General features: G+C 41.6%; 1 protein-coding gene across 3 annotated transcripts in view; it reads right to left on the bottom strand.

Annotated features, from left to right (window-relative positions):
- SKAP1 (src kinase associated phosphoprotein 1) overlaps positions 1–23,184 on the bottom strand; it is a 295,737-nt gene that overhangs the window by 254,189 nt on the left and 18,364 nt on the right. For all 3 annotated transcript variants that reach the window (XM_035134221.3, XM_088654906.1, XM_088654907.1), the window contains exon 3: positions 15,344–15,369. In XM_035134221.3, coding sequence (XP_034990112.1) covers positions 15,344–15,369 — 26 coding nt within the window. The remainder of the gene's footprint in view (positions 1–15,343; positions 15,370–23,184) is intronic.

Here is a 23,184-nt window from a genome sequence, read left to right as displayed (position 1 = left end):
ATGAGCATCCGTAGCATACCCTGAGTATGTGTCTGGCAAGCTGGAGGGAGAAGTTGCTCAGTGCTCAGCCTTTCAGTCGGTGCTCTAGAAGAGCAAACTAGAGGAAACAAGAAAGTGCTACCATACCTATTATCACACCACCTTCACACATCTCTCCTTTCTTTTTCCCCTTTGCAGAACCTCAAAGCAGAGTAGTCAATCTGAAACCCCTCTGCCAATGGGAGACCCAGGCAGCTCACATTGTTCACTTACACCCTCCCATGCTAGATTTGGTGGATGCGTGAATTGAACTGAAGCCAGTGGGGCCTAGTAAGAGAGCAGGGATAACAGGGTATGTGGCTCCTGCTAAAAGAAGCATCTCCCCAGTCCACAGATCCTTCCACCCAGTTGTTACACACACAGCTGTGCACAAAGCTCTCACGGCCTGGATATCACCACTGAGAAGGCCCTACTTTTAACGATACATGAAAGAAAACCTAAAATTATATGCTGCCTGCAGATTTCGGGATTTCAGAATTATTATTTATTGAATTTATATACCACCCTATACCCGGAGGTCTCAGAGCAGTTCACAGAAAAGATCACAATATATAAAATAAAAATAAAAACAATAACCCACTAACTCTCCCCCAAAAGACCCACATTTTAAAAGGGTATAGGATGTCAACCAGGTCAACCAGACTTCCAGCCTGATATCCCTGCTGTGCTCCATGCCCCTTCCATTTATTTGCACTCCAGTGTAATTCATGGTTAACTTGGAAGAGAGTTAATGTATCACAATGCTCACTTCATTGTCTTACTTCAGTAAAAAGAATTCTGTGTGTTTTAACCAACATAATGCTGTTTTACTATTAAAAACACACACAATTCATTTACCCAGTGTTAATATCCAGGTGACTTACATTCCTGCAAATTTTGCTTTTCTAATGGTAAGCTTATGTTGTTTTAATACTCTAATTTTCAGGGCTGAGGGGCCTCTGCAAGACCTTAGGATGGCCTGGTTGCCATGCTATTTTCTAGAATGCTGATCACGGTGCCTGGGAAGGAGAGGGGCAGCCCTGGTAAATATTCATGAGACAAAAGGGATCTCCACTGCTATTGGCAGGCAAACTGTCAAGTGGGGGACCCAACAATGCAGTTCTCTCTCGCTGAATACTGTAGTTTCCTTCCAAGTTGCAGTAGTCTAGTTTAGCCAGTAGGGAGGGCTGCAGCGTGCAACATTTTTTTTCTTGCCTGAAAAAGCAAGGCAAATCTTCTATCTTCTCAACAATAGGAGAATATTTAAAAAGAAGAGAATGAACATACACAAGCACAAATCAATTTTTTAACCCTATTGCTGTCTCCTGACAAGCTTCCTGACATTCATAGAGGAGGCAGATGGCAGTAACCAAAACGACATAGGCAAGCAAACAGTGGCCAAGCATGTTTCAAAAAGCAAACCTAGCCTTGGAAAGAGGAAATTCCAGCCCAAAGGAAGGAGAGAAGGGGGTGGGGGTGGGATCTACTATTGTTAAAGAACAGCAAGCATAGACTTTAAGGAAATCAGGAAAAGGCCAACTAAAGTGCTTGTAAATAATGTTTGTTGGGGGTGCAATTGAAGGGAAATGGATTAAAAGTCTGCATAAAAATTCTGCCCTCTTTCTGTTTGGTGTTCAAAATATAGACTGGATTGCTTTTTTAAAAAATCTAAACTTAAAAGGCTACGATGAAGAAAATCGTATCCTGACTGTATCATGTGTCGAGAAGGCTATTTTATGGGAATTTACATAGCATAAACAACAATACTTAAAAAGCACACACTGTCTTAACTCTGCAGGGATTAATCTATGATGCCCCTTTGTATAGGCACCTAACTCTGTGGGTGAACCCTCCCTCTAGCTTGTGTAAATTAGCATACTCACCAGCAACAAGATTATTCTCACAGCACTTTGTGTGCACCTGTGAACTATTACAATGCTATTTAATATGCACTGGACACACGTTTTAAATCCAGGACACATTTGCAAAGTAGGTTTGCATTTTCCATTCTTGCCTTCTGTCACTTGTCAGTGGACCTGCTCCTTCCACAAGGCATGTTTCCCCTACATCAGCCCTTGTTGCTGCAATGCTGCATTTCTTTTGCCCCTGACAAATTAAGACTCTGGTTTGTGGAAACTCATGCTACAACTTGTTAGTCTTTTAAGCAGTGAGGGGTAACCGTGGCCTTCCAGATGCCACCTGACTACCAGATGCCACCTGACTACACTTCCATAATCCCTAACCATGTTGGGTAGGTCTGATGGGTGTTGGAGTCCAACATCTGGAGGACCACTGGTAATCCCAATTTTAAAAGGTACCACAAGGATGTGTTGTTTTTGTTGTAACATACCAGCATTGCTATACTTCTGCAGTGGGGAGCAGCCTTTCCAAAATAGCTGCAGGTGTGTATTGAGCAATCTTTGAAATGTAACAGGGGTAGTGACACTTTATTCATATGGTGACATAATCGTCAAGCAAATCCTGTGAGATAATGAACTGGTAATGTTATTTGGGGCAATTTGTCAAACTGTATGAACATTTAAGCAGTGCAGGTTACAAAGTCTTGGAGGGAGGGGCAAGAGCAAGGTGTTCTTAGTGTGGCCCATGCCAAGAACATCCATCTCCTCCTCCTTGCCACTGTCCATTCGTTTACCTCTGGGTCTAATTCGCATCATGTTCCAGAGAGAGAAAGTATGCAAAGACTGCTCTTTCTTGCTTCTTTTCCTACTCATCCACTCAAAGAAGACGATGAACAGCAACAGAAAGTAATGGCAGCAGCAGGACCAGAAGGCTCCACAGACTGGCAGCAGGGCCGCTACTGGGGCACAGGCCGCAATAGGTGCCCGATGCTCTCTCTCTCACACACACACACACCAGCCTTGCATTTAATATTCATTATTTTGTGAAGCTACAAATAGGGTAAAGGTAAAGGTAAAGGGACCCCTGACCATTAGGTCCAGTCGTGACCGACTCTGGGGTTGCGCGCTCATCTCGCATTATTGGCCGAGGGAGCCGGCGTATAGCTTCCAGGTCATGTGGCCAGCATGACAAAGCCGCTTCTGGCAAACCAGAGCAGCACATGGAAACGCCGTTTACCTTCCCGCTGTAGCGGTTCCTATTTATCTACTTGCATTTTGACGTGCTTTCGAACTGCTAGGTTGGCAGACAAATAGGGTAAGTTAGTTGAAATTCCTTTTTTTAAAAAGCAAATTCTGTATTACTGCAAGAAAATGGTGGTCAGGCAAGAGGTAAACTCAACTGATCAGAACTAAGACAGGAGTCACCACTTATTTACCATTGCTCCAAATCAATTCACAATTTGGATATTATTATTTGATTACGCTGGTGTGGCTCTAATGGACAGGAAAGTCTCTCTCTTGCCCAGCCAGGTCCTACATTTTCTGAGGACGGCGGCACACTTTCTGCAATCCTTGTTGGAAGCCTAGCAGAGCAAAACCATAACAGCAAAATCATGGGGGTGTAGCCCACATCAAGGAAGATGCCTGTTATGTATTCCTGGTTCCCTGTGTGCTAAACTGTAGCTCTCAAGTGAATGCGCTTTTATTAGAAACTATAACCACAGTTCTTCCTCACTTATCAACATTCATATTATTTCCTCCTGTTAGGAAGCAAGCTGGCATAGCCTGCATTTTACCAGAAGTTAAATGAAAGTTTCTAGCCCTCATGGTGAAAAAGGAAACTTTTTTGTCTTTTTTTTTGCAGGTTAGATTTTATTGAAACTTTAAAAAGGAAACTTTTAATAGAATTTGAGCAGTGTCTGCTTAAAGCTCAGCACCAGCCTGATGGCTTTAGAAATCCCTAGACACTCTCATTGTGCTAATCCATGGCTCAGGTGACATTACATGGAGACAATATATCATGTACACAATTCCCAGAGGTGCCATTTCTTTACCTCTCTGTGGTTCATCATGAGCATAAAATAACGGTGGGGACATGTGCTCATTTAAGTATCCCTTGAGATTTCTTCAAACAGAAAGCAGTTGTACCACCCCCATTCTTTGATGCAGATGCTTGGCTCCCAGAGATTCACAGAGAGGATGTGCCTCAGTTTAGAAGGCTCTCACAGCCCAAAGGTTCCTTAAAGCTCAGTCCTACAATTCTAGCATTTCATTAAATGACCAGAGCCATAAAACTCAAAAGAAAGCCTTGATTTTTTTTTTTACTTCTTCCCTAACTCCCCATTCTACTGCACATTTGGTATCTTTACTCTGATCCCAGGTAATTCCATGTTCTTTGTGAAGCTGACCAATACTGTATAACCTCAACCTCCTCTTGAGAAAGAGGGGGGGGGAACCCCAAGGAATCAGGAGAGGCAAACTAGCTAAAAGCTAAAAAATGCATTTTAAACAATTGAGACTGAGGGTTTTATTAATACTCAGACCTAGAACCTGTTTTAAATTAATGTCACGGTTCAACTCTGTACGATTTAAGAACAAGCCTCAGTTACAACTCAAGATTAGCAAGAAGAAATCTTAAATTGAGGTCTGGTTCTGGTGGCACATTATGCGAAACCTTGGCTCAGTTCACTGCAGTTAACAGTGCAGGGAGAAGCAAAATGACAATAAGCTCCTCTCCAGGATCAGATACAGTCGCAGTAAGTAAAAAAAATAGTTTGCTGTGTATATCAGGCCAATGACAACTAGGAACGGTCATGCATGTATTTGTGTATTTAGGTTGCTTTTACTCATGCTTTAATTCAATATACTTTTATTAACTTCTGCTCAACTAAAAGCACTGAAAAAACTATATATATAAAAATGTAAACTGGCCAGGTCCGTTAGTATCCACGTTTCACCAAAACCGCTTGACTGATTGCGTTCAAATCTTGACACAATGCCGCATGTGAATATGAGAGTAACCCCGTACCATTTTCAAAGACAGATGTCACACCTGTGCCAGGTAAAAAACCCAAAACCCCGTGTTTCAAAACACACCACTCAGACGAAAATGCATGCTAGGAAAAGAACCAGGTTGCAAACCATCACCCTCTAGCAGCGGCTACACTGGTACTGCACCTATAAAACCTTCCCTCTCAACAGCACCTCGGCTCCTGTTTACATACTAGGCCGAAGCCTTTACAGACTAGGCCAGATGGAGGTACTGACTCGCCTGGGTGGGGGTTGGGGGGAGGAGGGGATGGGATAGGTCAGGACTCAGTGGGACCACTCACAGGGAAGAGCCAGGGGTGGGGGGAAGAGGGGGCGGGATACATCATGGGTCGGGACAGGGTGGGGGGAATCACAGGGGTAAGCCAGGGGTGGGGGGAGGGGTGGGATACGTCATGGATCGGAACAGGGTGGGGGGAGTCACAGGGATTAGCCACAGCAACGCGTGGCAAGGCCAGCTAGTTAATCAATAAAAAGTAACAGTAAATAAATCATCAGCCTCTCCTTCTATCCCGGTTACCTCAATCTAGTAGAGATTATAATCTCTTTGGGCAGACAGCACCAAACTTTAGTGCAATATGCCCAGTACCTTGCAGACAAACAGAGGCAGGTCATCACCTTCATGCCTTATGAGTACCGGTCAAAAACATTTAGCTGACTGCAAAATAGGAACAGAATGCATGATGGAAACTGCATGAATCAGCAGGAAATATATTGTGGTCTTAATGAAGGTCAGTAGTAAATAAAAAACAACCAAGGTTTAAATAAGTTAGAACTCATCTAGAGCAGTGGCCCCTAGAGGCTCCCAGGATATTCCAAGGGGATCCACAGGGGAAAATAACGTAAATGGGGGGCCACAGCACAAGACTAGGGGTCTACAGAGGGAAGTGAGAAGTGAAGGAAACAGAGAAGTGACTGAGAAAAGAAAAGGGCAAATAGAGAAGTAGAATGAACAGAGAAGTAACAGTGCGTTCCAGTGGATGGATCGCCACACGTCACTTCCGCTTCCTTCTCCCTCCTAGTTCTGCACTCCACTGCTGTGCGCACCAAACTGTCCACATCTCATTTTTCAGAGGCAACGTACGTGGCTGCAGCAGTGTTAGTGTGTGGGATGCTGTTCCATTTACAAACACAGCATTTAAATAGCTACCTTTCTAATGGTAGGACGGGGGGGCACAGGAAGGAAACAAGGTTGGAAGGGGGCTACAGTCAGAAAAAGGTTGAGAAACTCTAGTTTCTCAACCTTTTTCTGACTGTAGCCCCCTTCCAACCTCTCCAACCATCTAGACCAGGCATGTCAAACCTGCGGCCCTCCAGATGTTTTGGACTACAATTCCCATCTTCCCCAACCACTGGTCCTGCTAGCTAGGGATCATGGGAGTTGTAGGCCAAAACATCTGGAGGGCCGCAGGTTTGACATGCCTGATCTAGACTATGGTGTTAAATTCAGGGTACAGCCTTTTAAGAGCCTGCTCTATTTCCTTCTCACAGAAGTTATTAAACTGCACGTTTTTACACTCACCTGTTAACAGGCTAGCACTGTGTATTTGCATGTTGGCCATACTTCATGGCTAGTATAGAAATGTAGGCTACTAGCCTCTTTGCAGGTAAGAAATGTTCCTCCCTTTGCAGCTTGCATAGAAAGCAAGTGAGCTGGTGGAAGACAACTAGAACAATCTGACCCTCCTTACTCACCTGCATGGAATTTGTAGGTTACAAATTGTTCAACACAGAGATGATGTGGGATTTAAGAAGAGCCTGCTGGTTCAGGCCAATGGCCAGCATCCTATTCTCATAATGGCCAGCCAGATGTCTATGAGAAGTCCACAAGCAGGACCAGAATGCAACAGCACTTCCCCGCCCCCACCCCTAAAGTTTCCAGCAACTGGTAAAACACTGCCAAAGAAATTCCTTGTTTCCCTGAACAAGGTTAGTAAGTATTTGGTCCTCCCTTATCCAGCAGCATAATTTGCTCAACAAAGGTGTTTAGCAGAATGAATCCCAGACATTTCCCCAAGGACTTCTCTGTCTCACTTTTTCTCTGCCTTACTGGAAACTCCGCTCCGCTTCTCATATCAGGCTATTGTGCAAACCACATCAGGAGAGCTTTCTTAATGGCGTCATGGTAGATTGCTGTGTCTAAGCACTTGGCCCCAAAGAAGAAGCTTTTCCAGCTCTACAATATCCTTTATGAAGTGTGGTGACCATAACTGTACACAGTATTCCAGGCACAGTCAGAAAAGGGGAACAAATGGGAAATACAAGCCCTAGAGCAGTGGGAAAGTTGAAGGATCTCAGTACATTTAGTCTGAAGCATAGAAGAGTGGGGACATCTTAGGACCCTTCAAAAACCCAAGGGGTTGTCACATAGATAAGGACAAAAACTTCTTTTAAGGTCCTCCAGAGAGTAGGACTAAATATAATAGGATTTGTATACTGGAAGGCAGATTTCAGTTTGAGCATTAGGCAAAAATCATTGACACTAAAAGCAATTCAGCACTGGAACCAGTTACCTAGCATGGGTTCCCTCAAGCAGTGTCTAGAAAACCATCTGTAGGGGATGCTTTAGCTCTGGATTTACTGCATCAAGCAGGAGTTGGAGTAGATGGCCTACAAGACTCCTTTCAACCCTATGACTGAGTTGCTGGAGTTCAAGCTTTTGTTCCTGAAAATCATTCTAGTTCCAGGAAGCTCTACTCACTAAACCCAGCTATAGAAGACAAGCTGCAGTTATTTCCTTGGAGAAAAAGCACTTTGCACTTGCTCAGAAGCATGCATCTTCATTCTTTTTATTCCAAAAGCAAATTTGAGTCTGAATCCTGGCTGGAATTAAGCCCCTCTATAACATCACAATTAATTCTAAAGAGAAAGAAAGAGATCCAAGTTCTGTTACCTGCACTTCAACAGCATGAGGAACCACAAGCACTCAGCAGAATATATATTTTAACAACGAGGCATAAATATTGACAATCTGGTGCTTTACCCCTGGCAGCGTAAGTCACATCATAAATCCAAGGCAGGCCAGAGTTTCTGATTTTTGCTTACAACTTATGCAAGAACCCCTCAGCACATCAAGAGAGCAAGGACATTTGAGTAAACAGAACTTAGCCAAAAAATCTAGGCACACTCCATTAATTCAAGAACACTCCTCTTTGGCTTCAAAGAGGACTAATTCACTTCTAACAGCAAAATCTTGCATTCTTGGTTGCTGCTTTAACAATTTGCCACTTATCCTTGTCATAACTACATGAACAAGAATACCGAGAGCAAAACAGTTATATCAGAAGTAAAGTATTTGGGTGTGTATATATAGAAAAGCCAACAGATACAGCACCTTCACCTCTATAACAATTCAATTCAGTAGGTGTGGGGCTTGCTTAAAAAAAAAGATTCCTAGCTTTAAAATCAAGCACAGGAAACCTTATCCTTCTGCCCCATGTCCAAATCTCTTTAAGTTCTGTATAAAGCAGGGGCAAACAGACTTCAGGGTAATAGGATCTGCAAACTGAGTTGGTCAGGTACAAAAGAATGGTGGGGAACAGAGGGGGACAGATATGCACAAAAATTAATAGGAGGCTGCCTCAGCCCAGGAATTTATGTTCAGCACCAAAAGTAAGCTCCTAGTTATTTTACAGGAAAATTCAGTTCACACCTCCCACCCAATTAAATAAGATGCAAGGGGAATAGAATCTCTAGTTGTTAGACATTTAAGACTTGAAAACCCTTTAAACAAAATAAAAAAATCCTTCCAGTAGCAACTTAGAGACCAACTAAGTTAGTCATTTGTATGAGCTTTCGTGTGCATGCACAGTTGGTCTCTAAGGTGCTACTGGAAGAAATATTTTTATTTTGTTTCGACTATGGCAGACCAACGCAGCTACCTATCTGTAACTTGAAAACCCTTGTTGATCTATTGCAAAGCATCCAGAGCTCCAATGCCCAAAGTGGGAGGAAAAATGAAGAGGGGATGGTTAGGCCAAATTTAATATCCACCTGAAAACTGGGGTGGCACTTTGAGCACTAAGTAGATCCCAATCTAACTTCTGTCAATCATTGCACTAAAGCACAAGCGTAAGTTACCATTGTGTGGCTGTAGTATGGCTTAAGAGGGCAGCTCCACACTTAGTGCAGTACATTTCCCTCTCTTTCTCCTTATATACACACACTTGTACATAGTCAAGAAATGGAAATATCAAAATTTAAGAACAGGTTGGATGTTGCTCTGCATGATTGAGCTGCTAGGGGTAGCTATTCTCCCCTTCCCCCAAGTAATTTCAATTATGGTAGCAAGACTGTCGTATTAAGTGTGGATCAGGCATTATGGACTCCCGTCAGATGACAACCAATATCCCTACCAGGAATGTCAAACACCCTTATTCTTCCTCCCTGCATCATTGTAACAGAGCGACCAGGAGTGTGAACTGAGAAGTCCCTACTGCAAACCTCACTTCTGCCACAAACACATCTTACCTAGGCATCTTTACAGTGCAATCCTATACATACCTCCTCAGAAGAAAGCCTCACTGAGTTTAACAGCACTTACTCCCCAGAAAGTTTGCACTGTACTATAGGATTGTATGCCTGTTGTCTTTGTCCATGGACTGCAAGAAGATCAAACCTATCAATTCTGTAGGAAATCAGCCCTGAGTGCTCACTGGAAGGACAGATCCTGAAGCTGAGGCTCCAATACTTTGGCCACCTCATGAGAAGAGAAGACTCCCTGGAAAAGGCCCTGGTGTTGGGAAAGATGGAGGGCACAAGGAGAAGGGGACGACAGAGGATGAGATGGTTGGACAGTGTTCTTGAAGCTACGAACCTGAGTTTGACCAAACTGCGGGAGGCAGTGGAAGACAGGAGTGCCTGGCGTGCTATGGTCCATGGGGTCACGAAGAGTCGGACACGACTAAACGACTAAACAACAACAACAATAGGATTGTAGCCTAAAGGAAAGCTATCTTTCTCCCAGCCTCAGCTCTCTATTTTAATACAGTATGTGTATAATCATGACAATGACCATTGTAATAACAATAGTGAAGCACTTTGAATAAATTAAGTATGCTATTTAAGAACAGCCAGAAGTGTTATTTTATATGCCCTGCTATTTCTTAATTGACCCCCCTTCCCCCCCTTTTTTTTGGAAAGCTAGTAGGGGAAATGATTCTGGACAACTGCTAACCACAGATTTCCAAAAGCACAAGTTAAAGCTCAAGGGAAGTACTGCTGAGATGGAGACTATCAATGAGAAAGGAAATGTAGAAAGCAGAAGCCTATGGGGCACAATATCCTTGGAATATACATTACACACAGCTATCTCTATCTATACACAGGATTCTTTCTTTCTCCATTTGGATCCAGGCTAAGTTGTCCAACCTTAGGTCTCATTGAAGCTGATGGAATCAAGTTAGTTGTGACTAACTTTTCATATATATTTCAATAGGGCCTAAGCACACTTAACATTATCAAGAACCATCCTATTACATACATACATACATACATACATACATACATACATACATACATACATACATACATACACACCTTAGCCTTGAAAACAGAAAGCAAGCTTAAAAGCCATTCTAACTGCTGTGGTTTGCATTCCCTGTTAGATCAGACCTGTCAAAGCAGGCAGCTCAACAATAAATTCAGCATATTAAAATAGATATGTCAAATGCAATCAAAATGCATTACACACAAAAACGAGCTGATGTGAAGAGCCCTAATACAGACCTATGACTGCTTAACAAATGAACACAAATAGTGAAAGTTTATTTTTTTAAAAAAAAAATATGGATGTAAACATTTCTTGGAGGAAGAAAAATCTAATTTTTATGCCTTTTATGTGTTCCAATCAGGGTTTTTTTAAAAAATTCCGAACACAGCTGTCTGCTTTACCGTCTCTCCAATGACGCCAGATGCCCGGTTCATCAAGGAAATGCAGGAAAACAATGATTTGAAAGCAATTAGAAGCACCGAGACTCATATTAAAATGTGATAACACCATCCTAGTGGGAATTCTAGGCACCACTGCATTTCTGACATTTCTGTGTTGCCAGCGACGAGCATGTGTTGGAAGTAGAGCTCTCCCCCCTTCACTCCATGACAGTAAATGGAGGGGGTGAGTGGCTATCATGCTGGAATTTTATTTCTTAAGACAATGAAAGGAATTAAGCTAATATGGATTATTTTTCTGACTGTTCTATCTTCTCTATACACCCCTTCTCTAACTTAGTGGGGGGTTTTAAAAGCACTGCTGTTCAGATAATTACTATCAACATGTGCAAATGTGTACAAAAATCAATTCTGCGTGGTCAGGGGGAACACCACATCCATCATGATGCAACCCATGTCACAGGACATACCCTGAATCTGGTCTTTGCAAGAGAGTTAGGCAGGGATCTGTTGGTATTAGGGTTTGTTGGTATTAGGGTTTGTGGTGAACCCATTGTCATGGGTTTGGATTTGTGGCATCAGGGGTAGAGGACCCATTAAGATGTTCAGAGACTTATAAAATCTAAGAAATTCTTGAAGGCTCTGACATGATCAGAGCTCCTGTTGAAACCCTGGTCTCACTATGGAACAGAGAGAGACAGAAAGGGAAGGGACCTCCACCCAAATACCCCCAGATGCCCTCTTCAAAGTTGTGGAGACTTCAGGTTTCCTTATTATTCCAGGGAGCTACAGGTGATAAAGAAGGATGATGACTGAATCACAAGTGGTGCACATCCTGAGACATATCTCACTGAACACAGGTACAAGCACATTGTTGGGCCTACCATGTGACCATGATGGTGGTGAAGAGGTCCTATTTCTCTGCCACCAGTACATCCTCTAGTACCTATCCAGCAGAGCTTTTCCATTTGGCAAAGGGAATCTACCCAGATGGAGGAGATGATGGTACCATCAGAGGACTGCTGTGGCAGATTAGTGAAGCGCTTTGAGGATAAAATCACTTGGATCTGTCCAAAATTAGCACTAGTCCTATGTAAATGTCCAGCACACCATCTGCTCATTTTTTACTGGATCAGTTTCAATTAGTATGACTTGAACATGTGAGAAAGCTATTGGAAGGAATTCAGTCTACCACATGCCTTCTCAACCCTTGTCCTTATCTGCTAATAAAAGCTTCCAAAGGGGATTGAGTGGGTGGGTCCAGGGAGTGATAAATGCCTCACTGCAGGAGGATAAATGCTGGTACGATAAATGCTGGTGACCAGTGGTATCAGCAGTGGTATACCACTTCCTTAAGAGGACCAGCCTGGGCCAGAAAGTGTTAGACAACCTTTGCCCAATCGCCAATATCCCCTTTTTTGCAAGGCAATCAAGAAGGCAGTGGTGATGCAACTTCAGGCATACTTGGAGGAAGGAGATTATATAGACCCATTCCAATCCAACTAAGACTGGGTTTTGGTAGGGGAAACTGCCTTAGTTGTCTTGAGTTGATCTTTGTCAGGAGTGGGATGTTAGAGTGCTGATGCTTTGACTTCTAAGTGGTTTTTGATGCCACTGACCATGGCTTCCTCTTGGAATGCCTACATGGATTGGGGGCTGCAAACACCCACCTTGCAGTGTTTTTGTTCCGATATATCGGGTGATTTCAGAGAGGAGCAACAGAAGACGTCTCCATGGGAATTCACCTGAAGGGTTCTGCAGGGTTTATCCCAGGCATCCCCAAACTGCGGCCCTCCAGATGTTTTGGCCTACAACTCCCATGATCCCTAGCTAACAGGACCAGTGGTTGGGGAAGATGGGAATTGTAGTCCAAAACATCTGGAGGGCCGAAGTTTGGGGATGCCTGGTTTATCCTGTCTCCCATTCTATTTAACATCTATTTGAAGCTGTTGGGAGCTGTCATCAGTGGATTTCGAGCAAAGTTTTATTAATGTGTTGGTCACACCCAATATCTCTCTGTACCATCTAAATCAAGATACCATCTGAAGCACAGATACTGACCCAGCCTGAAGGTGGTGATAGGCTGGATGTGGCCCAATAAATTGAAACCAATTCCAGACAAGATGGAGGCGCTGTGGGCAGGGACAATTTCCATGTCTGGAATTTTGTGGGGTGTCCTGTTCTAGGCAGAGTTGCAGTCCCATAGAAAGAACAGGTTTGTTGCTTGGGCTCCAGAAGCCATATTTGCTACTTGAAACCAGGTGGCTTCAGTGCTAAGAGTACCTATTCCCAGCTCTAACTGGTTCACTAGCTACAGTCTTTTTTATGTCTCAGAGCTTAAGACACCTCTCTTGCTTCTTGGTCTTTTGGTCAGATCAGAGAAGCCCTGATCATTAGGGGAGGAATAAAACCAACCCAATACTCTTACAGTCATCCTTTGTCTTACTCAAGGCTCCCAAACAAACAAACAAACAAACCTCAAGCACTACTCCTCATACATTTCCTATGTGGAAGTGTGCACATCTGTAAAAGGGTGTATGCATCTTTGTACCATCTCTATATTTCTTTTTGTCATGGCAAAACTGTTGCTCCTTGGGCTACAGACATCAACATTGCACAAAAATAGCCCTCCTCATGAAAAACTGAAAACATCTGTAAGGGGCAGGGAGTACAGACAGCCCCCTCCCATCCTGAGGAGCAGCTCCTCCACCAGCAGCGAAGCCAGCGGGGAGGGGAAAGAGTCGAGTGAGGAGAGAGAAAGGAGGAGACAGGGCTCTGGCAGCATAGGAGAGCCCCTGCTACACATAGGGGAGGAAGAGAGAGAGGAGGAAAAGGGGGAGAAGGAAAACAGGGAAAGGAGGCCCTTCTTCCCTCCGGTTCCGGAATTAGGCAGGAGAAGGCGGGGAAGACGATTTGGCGTGCCCAGACTCTTATGCTGGAAGAGAACGCGGGGCGCACCATTCTCGGGTTCTGGTTCGGACTAGAAGGATGTACCCTGTATAGCTGGATCACTGTATATAGACTGCACTTAATAAAACCTTAAAAGGCAAGAATGTGGAGAGTCGTTACTCTAGAGTAGTCATAACCGGCCTGTGACAGCATCATTGGTCCATGTTAGCATCAAAGCACTCTGTCCAGGCTCTAGTCTACATAATGTGGTTAGCACCCTCTCTTTGGATGTTAGTGAATAATCCAGTAGCAGTACCCAGATCACCTCACACAGCTGGTAGACCCTGTTACTATGTGACCACAATATCCCTTCCTTCTACAGGTTCCTCGGGCAAAGAACTATGCTGAACCACTCATGACCATCTGAAACTATGCAGGTGGGGCCTGCATCAATCCAAATCCATTTGGTTTCCTCAAATACAGAAGGGTGGGAAATGTGAAGGTTTTGTGCACATGGACACAAAGTACTTAGGTACAACCTCTAAAGTATTTCAAGAACCCCAGGCTTGTTCTTCTTTTTTAAGCTAGCACTCTCATGGCTGAACACTGAAAACATGATGCTAAAAATGATTAATGAAAAAAAGCAAGTAAAACAAAAAGCCCTTAATCAATTGCTTTTCCTACAAAAATTCAGCAAAATGTTTTCCAGTAATGAACCTGTTTTTCTACAACTGGCAATAATTCTGTTTTGAGGACTTTAAAGAATGGAAAGCAACCTGTCCACAGCAATATGAATATGCATACAAAAGGTGCCGTGAGAATGTCAACTTTCAATGAAAGAAAAAGAAAGCGTCCAGATTCATGAAGGCCAGTGGGTGGAGGGAGTCACCTTTGAAAAATGTGTAGATGTACACTATTCAGGTGACTCTCTGCCTCCACAATATGATGTGCTATACATTAAACTTGGGGAGAAGTTGGAGCAAACATTCCTCATGCAAATTTCCTCAAATTAACATTTCTTAAATTCACAATTACAGAATACAGTGGTGCCTCGCTTAACGAATGCCCTGCTTAACGAAATTTCCGCTTAACGAAAGGTTTTTTCGAGCGGAGGTTGCCTCGCTAGACGAATTCATTTTACGGAAAATTCGTCTAGCGAATCGCGGTTTCCCATAGGAATGCATTGAAATTCAATTAATGCGTTCCTATGGGCAATTTTTTTAAAAAAAAAATTCAATGCATTCCTATGGGATTCGCTAGATGAATTTTTCGTTATAAGAAAAGACCACTGGAACGAATTAAATTCGTCTAGCGAGGCACCACTGTATTTCAGAGTGAAAGGCTTTAGGAAGGAAGAAAAGTTATTTTTAAAGTACTGTACTGTACTGAATTTGTCAATTTGATACCAGCAGTTATTATGTCATGATTCTGATTTTGAAGTACCCCACAAAGTCAAAAGCAACATTTGGACATTTCTGAAATTAAAAACAAACTGAATCTTGACTTTTTAAAATCAAAGTTGCATAAAGTTTTGGTTCAGCTTCAGCATGTGTCATTACTGTAGTCTTAGCATATGGTTCGCTAGTCTACACTATTGGTACAATTCTATTTTCTGATCAAAATTTTAAAGCTACACTTACCACCAGGCAGGAATCCCAAATGATACCTGAAAGAGTAACAGACAAAGACATCAGTATTAATTTCCTCTTCTCCATCTGTGAACTAGTATTTGAAAGGTTATACCGGTACCGGTAGATGGCTGGGGGCACCACAGAAGCAGCAGGGGACATCAAAACTCATCAATACTCTGAGCAATATCTCTTCTTTCGTGGGCTGCCCTGTTATTTTAGCAGTGTTCAAAAATTAAATGCTTTTTAGATACTATTTTACATGCATTTACAGAGAACCTCATCTTACTTTCTCTTTCTGCTATTTTATTGTAACAAATCCATGGCTAATATGTAGGCGTGGACCCAGGAGCACCCACTTCAGCGAAGTCAAAATCCCCAGAGTTCCATCTTTTAGAAAGAAAGAAATAGGGTAGACCCATGGCTACCCCCACCTTAATAAGTCATATATAACTTCCAGATTTCAAGCCTTCATAAGAAGCAAGATGTGCAGCCACTATTCTAAATTGTTTTGCAAGAAACTAGGCTGCTCCTACTTTTAATAATTTTAGTTAATGAATGAAGTCCTAGCAATGACTGGCCTTTAGGAAAGCAGATATAGACAATTAGAGAAACAGAAGACTAATAAGAAAGACTCATTGTCTTGAATCTTTTTTTAGTTCATAACCATTTTAAAAATTACTCTGTTAATGCCAATGCATATCATCATTATTAAACCCATATTGCAGGAGTTGAGGCTGTGACTGTGAGTGTGGCAAAGTAGCCCAGTTTTATTATACCCATTTTGCTGATGGGAGTTAGACCTCTGTATGACAACCCTGACGTTGTCCTCTGCTGTTATACTGGTTTGCGTTATCCTGGTGTGTTGGTGTTTTTAGTGCAAATTTTGTTTTTAGGGAACTGCAATGAGTGAGGGCTGTGAAGTTGACTGCAGCAGTGATGCAATTAAGATCTGAAAGAGGTGAAGGGAGCCAGGGAAAGAATGGAAGAAATGTACTGGTGTGTTCAAAGACACTGCTTGCATGTTAGGCCCACCTGTAGATAGAGAGATCTATCCACTGAGAAACAATGGTGTAGTCCTGGAATACAAGCACAGTATCTCAGGCTAGGTTTACCTAGGAATCACCATTCCTAGGTAGAAATGGCTAGAAATGGCAGCCGTGTTCTCTGATGCTAGTTATTTGAAGAATTTGCTTTGGCCCATTCACACCCCAGAAAAATGCCTGCAGATACCCATGGGTGGACCAAAACCTCCTCAGCCAAATTGAGAAACATGTTTTCTTCTGGTATAGTTTATTTCAAACATAGTTTATTTCCAGATTCTGGCATCTGTCTGTGCATGTGTTTTTACAAAGTGAAAAATTTTCTGGTGACTGTAAGAACTATTATTATTTGTAATTATAGCCCCCACTTTACCAAATTGTTCCAGGGTGGGTAACAAAAATGCCACAATTAAAACCAGTACAATTTACAATAAAACCATGAAATAAAACCACAAAACAATCTATGACAAAATAGCATCCCAGAACAGCAGTGCACATAAGGCAGCAATAGGAAAAAATATCCTCTTAACCAAATAACTGGGTAAAAAGGTGCATCTGACCAATTGTTGAAAAGCGTACTGTGATTGTACAAGATGCACCAATCAGAGAAGACAGATTATTTATTGTTATTATTATATACTAAATTCCAATACCACCGTTCAGTAATGTATGCAAAAATGCATATACTAGGGTAAAGTGTGCACCCAAGTGCATATATTAGTGAAAATAATACACAAATTTGCATTATATTAGAGGGAAACAGGGTTTAAAAAATGTGTGGACGTGCAATAGGCAAAACTGCATACAAATGTATTAGTGGGGGATTTTTAAAATGTGCATGTGAAAATATGGACAACCGAAAGTAAAATTGGAAAAAATGAGAAACTGAAAGCAACTGAAACTGACAGATACAGCCATCCCTTTTTAATATTAACTGCTTAATAAACCTTGTAAAACAGCAAGGCTTGAGCCTGGTGTGGCCTGACATAACAGTGAACATCCCATCACCACCAGCTCTATCATTTCAAAGCAGACATTCCTTCCTTGCAATCTCTAACAAACCTCTTGCTGACTCGCCAAGTAGGTCAATTCTAATTTTCCCACTTGCTCAGATCGCTTCTCTTTTTTCCCAGAGAGCAGATTCTTTCATCTTCTGTACAATGAACAATTCTGAGTCACAAATACTTCTTGTTTAGTGAATTCATGTCCTCTCTCCTTGAGAGGGGCACCTAATCTCTCCTGAACATGTCTTCTTCATAACATTTATTGCACTAGGTGCCAAAAATGATTTTATGTCACTTTCAATTTCAGTTTGACCAAAAGGATAGGTGTTTCTGTCCCTAACCTCTGTCATTTTTAATACAGTACAGTGGAGGGTTTTTCCGAAGTAAATCAGAGTTCTGGGACATATTTTAGAGTCATAAGGTGCACTAACTGCCCAACTTTGCAAGTTGCAACAGAGATCAAGCCATTTTCTTCATATTACTTACACATTAAAAAAAGAAGAAGTCTGTATAGCAATTACCCAAGGTTTCCCACCCACTTTAAAATTAATTTCCTGATTTTGCACTTCCCTTGTCATTTCACTTCCATCAACATTGCTTAAGTAACATTATAGACACATAGGGAAAGTTTTCCAAGAACTATAGGACAAACTAGACATGAAGTTATTTGGCCTTGGCAGGGGGGTGCAGAGAGGTAGGTTGGAAGAGATCTGGAGCAGGACCATGGTGTGGGAGGCCTTCACCCTTTGCCCCTGTGACACTTTCAGTTATAATTCCCCCATCCCCTGCTATTCACAATGGGAGGAAAGCTTACTGAATCAAAACAAAATACTTTGCAGAAGAAGCCAGAAATTTTGCAAACTAGATCAAACAAACCTTCCAAAACCTGAATAGTTTGCTCTAGGTAGAGCTCATTTGGAGGTTTTATGTTTCTTAACAAACTAGAGTAATGGATAACCTGGGATAATACTCATCACAGATCTAAGATTTTACTTCTAGCAAGGTAAGCAACAGAGTAGAATAATAATGGCTTTAAATGTTTGCAGTCAAGCCTTCAAAGCCTGACAATATGAATTAAGTTATAAAACACATTAACTGCATTTTTTATTTGAAACATCAAAAGTTGTGAAGCATCTTAAAATGCTTTTGCTGTCAGCACCCATTTAAAATTATGTTCTTAATTCAAGTATTATGATATCTAACTTGGTTTTCATGGCTTAACTTTCTTCATATGTTTTGACAGGGTTGGTGCTACCTGTTATGCTAGTCAGATGGTGGTCTCAGGGTTTTTGCCCCCAACTATTAATATAAGAACTGCATCCAGGTACATATTACTTTGCAGGGGCAGAGGCAAATTGTAGCCTGTAATCCCCCAAGTGTCCCAAGGCCACTTATTTTAAAAGAAATAGGTATGTGTGTAACTCACACAGTACTGATCAGCTGTTCAGGACAGAGATTGGGGGAGGGGGTTTGTACAGGGCGGCCCAAAACATTTGGGGGCATGGGGTATAAAACCGAATGGCACCTCCACACTAAACCATTAGTCACAGTTCTTCAGGAAATTCTCCTGAGCAAACCATGAATGCAAGCTACATTTCATTCATTTCAATGACAGTGGATTTTGTCCCACCACAGATAAGATCTGTCTGACTAATCTTACCTTCCACAGCATTCAAGGTTTGCCCCTGTGAAGCAGTAAATTACCATACCGGTAGTGTCATGGTAAGACTGTGTGGGGACTTTGTTTCAAATAACAAAAAAACCTTCCACTTTACATCAAGCAAGTAGTGCATCATCACTGCTGTGAAGAACTAAGCGACAGAGGGAGACACCATAATCTCCCATTCAAGGTGGGCGTCAAAGAAAGCTGGCAGGTAGAGCATTTAGCAAAGGCTGCCACCCTCCAAAACGGTTTAGAATAAACGAGCCGTGAGACAAATCTATAAAGTCAAGGTATAATTATACTCCCTTGCACTTCTAGCCAATTGAGAACACTAAAACCACCACAGCGGATATTTAAGTTGGAGCTTGACAAATCTGGGTTTAACTTGTTGGCTATTTTAATGTCCACCCAAGGAAAAATAACTGATGCTGAACAGGACTTCAAGCAGGCAAGAGGGAAGAAGAGGCAGGCGAACAGAAACCTCAGAACACACTATATTGGCATTGAACAGCCATGTTGTAAACCACTTTAAATCCATTCCAGGTCCAAAGTTGGAGGGAGAAAATTAGGGACTGGTTTTGACTACACTGTGCCACCTTCAGCATTTTTAGCTTGGTACATACCATACATTTAAATAACATATAAAGCACATTGCTCCCCCCCCAATTCTGGGAACTGTAGTTTGTTAATGGTTCTGGAAACTGCAGGTAAACTACAGCTCCCAGGATTCTTTGCAGAAGTCATGTGCTTTAAATGTATGGTGTGAAAGCAGCCACAGCGATATCGCTTGAAATTAAATAACTATTTTTGCAAAAAGGTTGGGGACGTGCAATAGGCAAAACTGCATTAAAAATATTTGAAGGAGGAGAATGTACAGTTGTTTATAGACCACACAGAATGTACCATAGGGTTACCAACTATGGTATTTAATTCCTGTGCTAAGCATTAAAACTCCACTATATCACACATTATACTATTTACTTTGTTATGAGAATCAGAGGATGCACAGATGCACACCAAAATGGAATTGGTGCGTTTTTTCCATCTCCCACAAACAGTATGCCAGCCGTCTACCAAAGTTTGCACAATGAAAGACAGATGAACTTACTTCAGATAAACTCTGATGTAGTCTCCAGTTTTGCCCTTTCCCACCATGTTTTAGGTCTGACTTGTATGTAACTTAAACACTGCCTGCACTTGTCTGTGTTCTAAAGCTCCTTGAGGTTCATTTAAAAAAGGAACTGAAGAAAGCTCTGAAGACACATCTGTTTTCCTCAGCTTCTCTTGAGAGGTGCTTGTGATGGTCTGAGCCATATCTTCTTGTTGGATTTTAACATTTTTAAAAAGACAGTTGTTTTATCAGCGGTTTTACTTATGTGCTTTTATTTTACTTTGTAAGCTGTCTTGAGGTGGGGCTTCTGCTCTCAAAGGTGGTCTAAAAACATTTTAATATGTATTTTTTTAAAAATAGAGTCTAATAATGAACCAGTTATCCACCACCATTGCTGCCATTACTATTGTACCATTATTATTATTATTATTATTTATTATTATTATTATTATGTGTATACCACCCTATTCCCAAAGTTCTCAGGGCACTTCACAATATAAAACTACAATGTGTCGTTTCATATCCACTAGTGTGTAACTTCAAGCAGGCAAGAGGGAAGAAGAGGCAGGCGAACAGAAACCTCAGAACACACTATATTGGCATTGAACAGCCATGTTGTAAACCACTTTAAATCCATTCCAGGTCCAAAGTTGGAGGGAGAAAATTAGGGACTGGTTTTGACTACACTGTGCCACCTTCAGCATTTTTAGCTTGGTACATACCATACATTTAAATAACATATAAAGCACATTGCTCCCCCCCCAATTCTGGGAACTGTAGTTTGTTAATGGTTCTGGAAACTGCAGGTAAACTACAGCTCCCAGGATTCTTTGCAGAAGTCATGTGCTTTAAATGTATGGTGTGAAAGCAGCCACAGCGATATCGCTTGAAATTAAATAACTATTTTTGCAAGGAAACAGATGGAAAAATAACACTGAATGTAGAAAGGACTCGGTAGCAAAAAAAAATTTAAATCATGGGAACTATACAGATGATGACCTATAAGGTACCAAAGTGTACTCCAAGAAGAATATGAACTACCATAGATCAGTGGTCCTCAACCCCCGGGCCACGGACCGGTAGCGGTCCGTGGATCAATTGGTACCGGGCCGCCTAAGGATCATTAAATACAATTAAATTAAAATTATTAAATCAAAACAATCTAAATAAAATATAAACAATAAACGTTCCCCCCCCCTCAGTGGGCCACAGTAAAATTATCAAACGTTGACTGGTCCGCGGCGATAAAAAGGTTGGGGAGCACTGCCATAGATGTTTAAATTCTCTCCAACATCACTGCAATAACAAAAGCTAAACACAAGTGAATTCTTTCTCAGCCTCTTAGAAAGCACCAGACAACAGGAGTCCATATCCACATTAATGGAAATGCTCTGCCATATTTAGACCTAGAAATCGGTATTAACATTGACAGCTTATGAGAAGAAAAGGAAATTCTTACAAAAGACACTCGTGGTCCCACAATACCTGTGCAAAAAAGAAAAGATTAAGGGATAGGAGGAAATATATTAACACGTTTCAACTGCTTAAAAATATTTGAAGGAGGAGAATGTACAGTTGTTTATAGACCACACAGAATGTACCATAGGGTTACCAACTATGGTATTTAATTCCTGTGCTAAGCATTAAAACTCCACTATATCACACATTATACTATTTACTTTGTTATGAGAATCAGAGGATGCACAGATGCACACCAAAATGGAATTGGTGCGTTTTTTCCATCTCCCACAAACAGTATGCCAGCCGTCTACCAAAGTTTGCACAATGAAAGACAGATGAACTTACTTCAGATAAACTCTGATGTAGTCTCCAGTTTTGCCCTTTCCCACCATGTTTTAGGTCTGACTTGTATGTAACTTAAACACTGCCTGCACTTGTCTGTGTTCTAAAGCTCCTTGAGGTTCATTTAAAAAAGGAACTGAAGAAAGCTCTGAAGACACATCTGTTTTCCTCAGCTTCTCTTGAGAGGTGCTTGTGATGGTCTGAGCCATATCTTCTTGTTGGATTTTAACATTTTTAAAAAGACAGTTGTTTTATCAGCGGTTTTACTTATGTGCTTTTATTTTACTTTGTAAGCTGTCTTGAGGTGGGGCTTCTGCTCTCAAAGGTGGTCTAAAAACATTTTAATATGTATTTTTTTAAAAATAGAGTCTAATAATGAACCAGTTATCCACCACCATTGCTGCCATTACTATTGTACCATTATTATTATTATTATTTATTATTATTATTATTATGTGTATACCACCCTATTCCCAAAGTTCTCAGGGCACTTCACAATATAAAACTACAATGTGTCGTTTCATATCCACTAGTGTGTAACAACTGGTCTCCCAGGTCTGTCTGCCGCCACACAGCTCTGGTCTACAAGGCTCCTGTAGGCCTCAGTTTCCTCTCTCTCCCCGGCTGCAGAGCTGCTGTTTGATGAATGCTGTGCGAGGGCAGAAAGCTGCAGCTGCCTCCTCCACTGCCTCCTCTGAAGGGTGCTTTTTAGTCACTCTTCCTGTGCAAACTCTTTCCTATCTCAAATCTTCCACTTTCCCTCAGAATCACCTCGTAAGAAGAAACTCCTCCCTGTGATAGCTCTTCAGAGCCCAAAAGGATTGTTCTCTAAGCAGCCTTCAAAGGGGGGCCACACTTTACAGCTGTGGTTCTCAAACTTTTTACTTTCAGAATAAAAAAACTGTTTTCGCCACAGCGATATTTTTATTGATAAGAAATACATCATAAAGCAAAAAGAAACAACAACTAGCAGTGCTTGGTTTATAACATAGAACACAACTACTTTATAATACGATCATGGGACATATGGAAAGTACAGGATAAAACAGTGCAGCTTTCCCCGTCATTTAGGGGTCAAAATTATGTGATTTTTCTCTCATTTGCGGGTCAAAATTTCATGGACGGGATTGCAGTAGAAATTTCCCCATAGGAATCAATGGAAATTGTTCACTCATTATGCTAACACTTGCCTAATGGTCAATTTCCTTAGAACACATTGTGTTCAGATA

This window comes from Zootoca vivipara, chromosome 12 (genome assembly GCF_965207765.1).
Source record: "Zootoca vivipara chromosome 12, rZooViv2.hap1.1, whole genome shotgun sequence".
Taxonomy (NCBI): Eukaryota; Metazoa; Chordata; class Lepidosauria; order Squamata; family Lacertidae; genus Zootoca; species Zootoca vivipara.
Note: the sequence above shows the minus strand (reverse complement) of the source record. Positions and strands in the feature narration are given on the sequence as shown.